The 9,168-nt window shown below is 58.8% G+C and overlaps 1 protein-coding gene across 1 annotated transcript in view; it reads right to left on the minus strand.

Annotated features, from left to right (window-relative positions):
- Positions 1–7,297: 7,297 nt before the first annotated feature.
- Ier5l (immediate early response 5-like) overlaps positions 7,298–9,168 on the minus strand; it is a gene marked incomplete in the record, with an annotated part of 2,700 nt that continues 829 nt past the window's right edge. Inside the window, 1 exon segment of the mRNA XM_013509437.1 lies at positions 7,298–9,168. Coding sequence (XP_013364891.1) covers positions 8,567–9,168 — 602 coding nt within the window.

The raw sequence follows: 9,168 nt of genomic DNA on the forward strand, positions 1-9,168 counted from the left end.
TCAGACTGGCTTTCAATTCACTATGTAGCCCAGGCTGGCCTTGAGCTCCTGCCTCAGCCTCCCCTGTAATAGGATCACCGGTGCGCGCCACCATGCCCAAGCCGGGTCTCATTTCTTCACCCATCCTTTTGTCTGGCTGGAGAGTGTCAGGGGAAAACCGTCCTGGGGGTTTTGGTGAAGGACCACTCTGGACAGAGCTGACCAGCGCCGGCATCACGGCTGTCACTCGTTGAGCACGGACCGTACGCAACACTCCCAGCTGTAGAAGCCTCACCGCAGGAGGAGGTCTTCTCCTGCCCTCTTTGTTCTGCAGACAAGGAACTGGGGCCTGTGAGAGGCGGCATCGGAAGCTTGTGGAGCCCTGGACAGTGGCAGTGTCTGGTTTGTACCTGGTCTGTGGCTGCAGGCTGAACTTGGAAGACCAGGCAGGGCTTGGGAAGTGTGTGCGCCCCAGGCGGGGTGGGCCGGAAGCCCCCTAGTGCTTGGCACTGGGCCTGGTCCACACCATTCACCTGCTACTTCACACCTTTGGGTGGGGCCGGCCTGAGGAACCCAACCAGGCCTGCACCCCTCCTCCCTGGGCTGGGTTGTCCATAGGGCTCAGCACCCCCAGCCCCCCCAAGAGCACAAACCTGGATTGGTCTGGAGCTGCAGTGGGCCAGGCACAACCAGGAGAACTGGTTGGGGCAGCTGGCCAGACTGCAAACTGGCTTCTACCCCTGCCCCACGGCACCTCCCCTTCACCACCCGGGAAGGGAGGGTGTTCCTGTACTGCCTATAACTGCTGAGACTTTTCTTTTTTGCTTTGTTTCCTGAGACAGGGTCTCCGTATGTGTTCCAGGCTGGCCTTGAATTCACTGTGTGGCCCAGGCCAGCCTTGAACTCGCTGCAGTACTCCTGCCTCAGCCTCCCAAGTGCTGGTATGGTAGGCATGGTAGGCATGGGCCAGCGCTCCTGGCTGCTGGTTTCTTGAGGGCCTGATGGGAGCCAGGCACGCTTGAAGCCCCTTCTGGGGTCACAACCAGATTGCCCATTGCTCTCCAGGGAGCCTGAGTCTCAGAGGGACAGAGCTGGGACTCGAGCTGGGACTCGAACCCCTGTCTGTGTGACGGCTCGGCTGGGACTCACCCGCACCGCACCCAGGGTGCACTCTCAGAGCCTCCCACGGCTGACACGGCTCCAGACCCAGGCCTGCCTCCCTCGCCCACCATCTCCTGCCGTTCTGCCCCGTGCCCTCCACCTCAGCCACCTGGGAACACGCGGTAGCCTCCTGGGTTGTCTTGGCCCTGTCCCTTCTCCCTGCCTAGAATGCTCTTCCCCCACGTCATACAGAGCCCCAGGGCTCAGCCATGGGCGCTGCTTCTGTCCTTCCCTGCACCTTGCAGTCAAGCGGAGGCACAAGGCTCCTTCTGGCCTGGCAAGTGAAGGGGCCGAGAAGAGCAGCCAGGCGTGGTGGAGCGTGCCTGCAATCTTAGCACTCAGGAGGCTGAAGCAGGAGGATGGGTTCAAGTTCAAGACCAGCCTGGACTACATAGAGAGATCCTGTCTCAAACAAAACGAAACAACAACAAAAGAAGTAGCTGGAATTGCTGTGTCACCCCATGGAGAACTGTAGCCTAGGAGAGTTGTTTATTGTTTTTATTTGTACCAGGAATGGAACTCAGGACCTTGCACTTGGCTGGCAGGCACTTGTGCCACTGAGCTATATCCCCGGCCCTGGAGAGTTGTTTAGTTAGACTTCACATGGTCAAAAAATAAAACTTCGTTAGGCTGGGTGTGGTGGTGCATACCTGCAATCCCAGCACTCAGGAGGCTGAGGCAGGAGTGTTGTGAGTTCAAAGCCAGCCTGGGCTACAAAGTGAGATCAAGGCCAGCCTGAATAGCACAGTGAAACCCTGTCTCAAACAGACAGAAAACAGAAGGAAAGAAAGAAAGAAAGAAAAAGAAAGGAAGAGAAAGCTTTGTTGTGTTAAATCTCCAAAATGGGGGTTAGGGGCTGGGGATTTAGCTCAGCGGCAAAAGCGCCTGCCTGGCAAGCGCAAGGTTGTGAGTTCGGTTCCTGGTACCGGAGAAAAACTAAAAAAAAAAAAAAAAAAAAAAAAAAAAAAAAAAAAAATGGGGGTTAATTTGTTTCTGAAGCATAGCTGATCTCATACTGACTAATATCACTGCCTGATTTTGTTCTCAATGTCACAAAATTACCTTCTCTGCTCACCAAACCTAAGGCCCTGCCTCTTTCAAACTGTTCCTCTTTCTAAAGAAAGAAATAGTACTAGAACATGAATATTGTTTTTTCATGTTTTTTTTTTTGTCTTTTTTGTGGGTTTTTTTTGGTTGTTTTTTCTGGTACCAGGAATTGAACTCATGACTTTGCACTTGCCAGGCAGGCACTGTGCTGCTGAGCTAAATCCCCAGCTCCTTTTTTGTTTGTTTTTGAGACAGAGTCTCCCTATGTAGTTCAGGCTGACCTTGAACTCTGTATGGAGCCCAGGCTGGCCTGGAACTGGCAGTGATCCTCCTGCCTCCATCTCCTGAGTGCTGGGGTGAACAGACAGATGTCATGCTTACAGGTAGCTGTGGAATTTGCTACCATTACCTGTGCTTTTCTTTCTCTTTTTAAATTTTTTTTTGTCTTTTTGAGACAGGGTCTGGCTATGTCGTTCAGGCTGGCCTTGAGCTCACTTTGTAGCCCAGGCTGGCCTCAAACTTGCAATGATCCTCCTGCCTCAGCCTCCCAAGTGCTGGGATTACAGGCGTGCGCCACCATGCCGGGCTACCTGTGCTTTTCTTACTCTGGTTGAACACAGGGCCTCAGATCATCAGAGCGCTGGAAGCCACGGCTGCTTTTTTCTTTCCCTTTTCTCTTGTTCGGCACCTCCCACCTGGGTGAGCACTGTGCCATGGGAGCTGCACTCCCAGCCCCTGGTGGCGCAGTCCTGACCCTGGGAGAACAGCAGCTGGCCCAGGACAGTACTCCTCTCCTCTGGCGCTAGCTGCGCAGATGAGGGATCAGGGAAGTGACTCAGCCCTGGCCCCAGGAAGTTGAGGCCTGAGTCAGGACCTGAGCTGGGCTCTCTGGAGGCCGGGCCGGTGCCTTTTCTGCTGAGCTCGGCCTCTTCCTCCTTAGTTTCTGCCCCAGTGGCTGAGAACACTCTGGGCACGTGGGCCTCTTGCTCCCTCTTCACCGGGTTCCCCAGCAGCCCTGGCAAATCCTTCTGTGGCGAGGATGGGTAGGCTGGGACTGGGCTCACAGAGGGGCGTGGCCAGGCTGGGTCCCTGGGATGAGCTTGTGTTTTGTTTCCTTTGTGGTGCTGGGCCTCAAAGCCAGGGCTGCAGACAAGCCGGGCTGGTGGGGGCTCTACTATTGAGCCATGCCCCCAGCCTGGGTTTCTGACTGGTTCTTTTTAACAAGAACAAGATATAGAGGGGATTGCAGCTCAGAGGCAGAGCACCGGCCTAAGCCTGCCTGAGACCCTGGGTTCCATCCCAACACCAGAAACCAACCCACAAAAGCACCACCCCAAAAAGCAGGGTGCAGGAGGGGCAATTCTGGGTTTTTTGTTTTTGTTTTTTTTTGAGGCAGAGTCTCGCTTGTATTCCAGGCTGGTCTTGAACTCACTATGTAGCCCAGACTGGCCTCAAACTCAGAGTGATCCTCCTGCCTCAGCCTCCTGAGTGCTAGGATCACAGGCATGCACTATGCCTGGCAGGCAGCTTTTTTTATCTGGACAAGTAGACAGATTGTGTTACCTGCATCTCAGATATCCCCAGGCCCTACCTGCTGGGGTGTGATAAGTGGCACTTTTCTCTGCCTGAGAGCTTCCAGTGGGGGCTACCAACTACCTTAGGCCTGGCCTCAGGTTTGGAACAAGACCAGGTTTGGGACCCAACCGTATTCTGGGATTTTCTGAGTTAGCAATCAGGGAAGAGGCCAGTTCCTCTTGGATGGCAAAGCTGGGAGTGGAGAGGCCAGAGCCGCCACCTACACAGGTAGCTCAAAGCTAGCATGTGGTCAGAGAGTGAGGGGCAGATGTGGAGAAGAAAGTCAGGGACAGAGAGAGAGCACCCTGTAGATCTGCGCCTGGATCCAGCCATACCTGAAGCTAGAAACACGGTTTAGTGCAAGAGCCAAGGAGTCCCACCTTTTGCCCCACTGGTGCCAGGCATGCTCCTGTCCCTTGCCACATACGTCAGTCCCTGACCTGGATGGGTCGGTCGGCAGGACAGACCCCACTTCCTGGGGCCGCCTGCATAATAATGTTACAGATTCTTTCTCACGAGACTGTGAGTGGCAGCAGGTGGAGTCCAGCCGGCCACTTAATGGTGTGATGCTGGGCAAACTATCATTTCTTGGTTCATATTTTTGAGTGTTGGAGATGGGCGATGCCTATGTTGCCCAGGCTGACCTTAAACTCCTGGGTTCATGCAATCCTCCTGCCTCAGCCTCCTGAATACCTGGGACTGCAGGCGTGTGTCACCATGCCCAGCCCTAAATATTCTCATTTCTAAACTGAAGATGTTAACAGCATCTACCTTGGCCAATCACAGAGGTGCTTACTGTTCTCGCTGTCTGCCATTTATGCTGGTGGTGGTCAGCTTTCTGATGGGCATAGGCCAGGCACTGAGGGGGTGCTTTGTCAGCGTGCGCCTGGTGAATGGAGGGACAGAAAGACCCGGCTCTGGGTGTGCATGCCTGTGCCAGAGACACGTGCTTGCGTGCATGCTTGGGCTCTTCCTCTAATGCGCGTACATGCACAGCCCTGGTCTCAGAGCCCTGAGCAGTGGCCCTGTGGGAGCCCGGGTACCCCAGCACCCCCTATCTCTGGCGGGCAGCCGGCCAATCTCCCGGGCTCTGGCTCTGAGCCCAGGGGTTCCTCCTTCTGGGAGCGCAGCGTGGAGTCAGGCTCAGGGCCTGACTGACCCACTCCTCAAGGGCAGCAGAGCCTGCGGTGTCCCGGGGGTGGGGAGAGGCTACCTGGAGGCCTGCTCACCTTTAAAGCTGCTGTTCTCTGGAAGCTCCCCCTCCTCACTCTCTGGGGCACCCAAATCTCTTCCAACCCCCTTATCTCCCCAGGCAGCACCCCCAAATGCTGTCTGGGGCCTCTTGTGTGATCTCTTGGTCTTTTTCTGGAGGCAAAGGGGCTTGCGTGTGGACATGGGCTTGGTCTGCCTGTCTGTCTGCACTCCCCTTCCCGGGACGCTCATGGCCGGGCAGCGTTTCCCGAAGTCTCTCAGGGTGCTCGGCGTTGGGGTTGTGAGGCGAGGAGGAGGATGCCCGGGCCGGTGGCTATGTGCTGTCCAGGGCCGCTTTGTGTGCATGTACTAGCGTTCTGTGGACATTACCTGGTGCCTGGTGTTTTGGGTTACGCTATGGTACTTTGGGCATTAACACTCTGTGTTACTGCCCCACGTCCCTCGGCCTTTAACAGAGGAGGGGACCTTTCCCCCCCTGGTCTCCGGGGTCACTAGGTCTCACTGCGCTCCATGCGTTGTGAGCTGGAGCTCTGGAAACCAGGCTGTGGGGAGGGGTGCCTTAGGTTGGGGTCCTGCTGATTTCAGAGCTCCAACTTCGCACCCCGACACCCACCTACACACCTCCTCTCTGGAGATCCCAGGGGACCGGTTGCGGGCTTCCTAAGCCCCCTGGTCCGTCCCTTCCGGTGACCAGCCCTGCGTTCCCAACAAAGGCGACAGACCACGTGCCCGCCTTGGCGCGGACGTGGATCGGAGACGCTCGCGGCTTTCCGGGCCCCACTCCCGCCAGGGCTGGGAAGGACGCGGTGCTGCCCCGTGTGCGCACAGCCGCCCCCCACCCCCGCGCCCCGCTGCGCAGCCGCCCCCGGCCGGCCTCGCCCACTCCCATCCTCAGCCGCAGCAGCGCCCTCGAAGCGGCGCTAGGGGGAGCTCTGGCAATTGGCTTGGCGGAGGCAACCACCACGGAGCAGCCGGCAGCTATTTCCTTGGACTTGCAGGGAGAGAAATGGGGAGGGGGGACACGCACTGTTCCCCCTCCTCAACAGCTCCAGACTCTTCCCGTGGGAGGCCGAGAAAACAGCCCCGGGGGAGGTGGCGATGAAGGTGCCTTTCCTCCCCGTAGCGCACGCCTCCAGATTCTCCCTCTTCCCCCACCTGCGTCGCGGCCCTGCGTGGCCCCCCGCTTCCTGGAGTGTCCCCAGAACTTCGCCACGCGGGACACTGGGCTCTGGAGCTGAGTGGCCCCCGGGGGCTCGCCTCTCCGAGTCAGGGCGGGGGCGTCGGTCGGCAGCCGCTTCCCCGCGGCGGGAGGCTCGAAGGCTGGGGTGGGGGCTGAGCCGTCCTGCCGTGTGGCTGGGGGGTCCGCTTGGAAAGCGGGGGCTAGAGCTTTGGGGACATGGCCCTGATACCAAAACCAGAGAAGGACCCAACCGAAGGAAAAAAAAAAAAAAAAAAGACTACAGGCCAATCTCTCTAATGACCATGGAGCTTTGGGGAGACAGCCAGAGATGGAGAGATACCGAGAGACCCTCATCAGACACAGAGCAAGCAGGCAGCCGCTTGCCTTATTTTCCAGCACCCCTCTCCTCCCGGTTCTTTTCTTTACCATCCCCTCCTCGCAGAGCTGGAACCGCTCGCGCGCCCCCGGGCCCAGCCGCGGCTCCAGATGTGCGCTGGGTTGCAGCGGGGAGCACGCGAGCTTCCCCCGGGCCTTGGCACATTCTCCCGCTCTGAGGTCATTCCGTAGGTGGTCAGAGCGCGCCCGGAGCCTTCCTGCCTCCATCCTGGGGAGGGCGGGGAGGCGGGAGCCGAGGGAGCGGAGGGGAGGGCGCGAGGAGGGAGGGAGACGCCGCCAGCACACCACCAAGTGGCACCGAGTAGTGATAACAAACTCAACTTAAAAAAAAAAAAAAAAAGAAAGAAAAAGAAAAAAAGGAAAGGAAAAAACTTCCTCAAGTTACAGCCCGAGATGTGCGGACGTGCGGGCGGAGGCGCGGGGCGGGGAGTGTGGGTGGCCCGGGAGCCCCCCGGCTGCAGGGAGCTCAGACTCGAGGCTGAGCAGGCCCTGCGCCCCTGGCTGCGCGGGGAGCGAGTGGGATGAGGCTGGCGCGGCTTCCAGCTGGAGACCCCGGGGCGGCCGGTTCCCATAGGGGGCAGGACCCGCGGGCGGGCGAAGGAGGGGGACCCGGAGGCGCGCGCAGCCCCGGCTCCGTCCCCAGCACCAACATCCCTCCTCCCCCTCCCCGTTCCCACCCCGGCCTTGCGGATGTGGGCAGGTCCCTCCCGCCTCCCCCCAGGCCCATCTGAAAACTAGGCACCACCGTACTCTACAATCGACTTTTTATTAAGATTATAAATTTAAACAAATCATCTGAACAGTTTTATCCGGTGATACACAATCCAGTATGCACAAAATACAGGAGAACGGGGGAGAAGGGCAGAGGAAGGTAACTGGCAACCTGTCTTGGAGTCCGCATGGTGCGAGAGGGGCTGCAGATGAACCCCCAGCTTTTTACAACAAAAGGCTTTTAAATTAAAATCTATGGAGCTGAAGATCACAGGACAGGGTTCTCACAGACTCGAACAATGCTGGTTTCATGAAATGCAACCGAAGGCTGAGCAGAGACCGTGCAACTCAGAAACACACACAAACATCACAGCTGACCAGGAACTTAGTGAGAAGTCTCCGACGCAGTCGGCGGGCCCGGCCCCTCCCTCCCCCGGGGCCGCCGGGGATCCAGGTGAAGGAATCGACTTCCTTTTTTGTTTAGTGAGGACCGCAGTGCTGGGCATGATGGGAAATGTAGTCCTCTGTGCTCGCCCCCCACCCTTTCCCCAAACAGTGTCCAGAGTGTCGGGGTGTCGGGCGCCACCCCGGAATCCGGGAGACTGGTGGAGGATGGGAGGAGAGCGGAGCCAGAGGGGCGGGGAGAGAAGGGGTTCAAAACACCCGCCCCGGGAAGAAAAGAAAAAAAAAAGTTGAAGTGTTTTCATTTCTGCCTTCTCATTTGGAGAACTTTGGAGGCCGCCCCCAGAGAGGAAATGTGACCCAAACGTCCCTTTTGGAGATAGAGTTTGCCTTTGTTTTTTGCTGAGGATTTCACAAGACTCATTCCTCACCCCACAGAGGGACTCAGGAGAGCGGAACGTCGGGCTTCCCGCGTCTGACAACTGATTGGAATCTGCGTCCCCAGCTCCGCGCCCTCCTGCGTTGCGCCCCGGTGGCCCGCGCGCCCTGCCTCGCCCTCGGCCGCCCGGCAGCTCCTGCGGGCCGCAGCCCTCCCTCACGTGGCAGGCTCCTCGCTAAACACCACTGCAATCACTACAATAAAAAGAGGGGAAAAAAAAGAGTAGGAGAAACACAAAGCATACTTAAATAGGCGCTTTTTCTCTCTGCAAAAATAAAGTCCAAGATTTTATATTTCTTTTTCTTTATTTTACAATTATAAAACATCACCCGCCTCCCCCTGCTCGCCCCCAGCTCAGGTCCGAGTGGCTGGGCGCCCGCTCGCTCCCTCTTCTCGCCCCTTGGTCGAGTCTTTGTCTGGCCCTAGCCCCGCGGGGCCCCGGGGCCCCGTGCCCTCGGGGGTCCCTAGAAGGCGACAATGGCTCGAGTCCAGGCGCCGAGGCTGGCGAGCGCCTGCTTGGCGCACAGCTGCCCGTTGAGCGGCGGCGCCTGCTCCGAGTCCGGCTGTCGGCTCACCAGCCCCGAGAAGCCCGAGCCAAAGATGGAGATCAAGTTTGAGATGTTAGACGCGTCCGGGGACGAGTCCGGGCAGAAGTCCTCGAAGCGGGCGCGCTTGCAGGGGGCGAACAGGGCGCCCCCGGGGGGTTCGGCCCCCAAGTCGCCCGCGTCCTCCTCCTCGTCGTCCTCCTCCTCCTGGCCAGGGTAATACTTGCGCTTGCACCCGGCGGCGGCGGACGCCAGGCCCGGTCCCGGAGCGCCCTGGCCACAGCAGGGGCAGTGGGCGGAGGCGCAGCAGTCCTGGTGCAAGTAGCCGTTTTCCACCGTGGTCACCACGTGTGTGTCCAGGTCCAGCACGGTGGTCTGGCTGCTGCAGTGCACGCCGAAGTCCGAGGGGGCCGGGTACGCGCCCCGGTAGAAGCCCGAGGAGGAGGCGGGGGCCGGGGAGATGGGCGGGGAGGCGGCGGCCGGAGGGGCGGCCCCTGGGGGCGCGGAGGGCGCGGAGGGCG

This window comes from Chinchilla lanigera, unplaced genomic scaffold (assembly GCF_000276665.1).
Source record: "Chinchilla lanigera isolate Chin_1 unplaced genomic scaffold, ChiLan1.0 scaffold00169, whole genome shotgun sequence".
Lineage (NCBI taxonomy): Eukaryota > Metazoa > Chordata > Mammalia > Rodentia > Chinchillidae > Chinchilla > Chinchilla lanigera.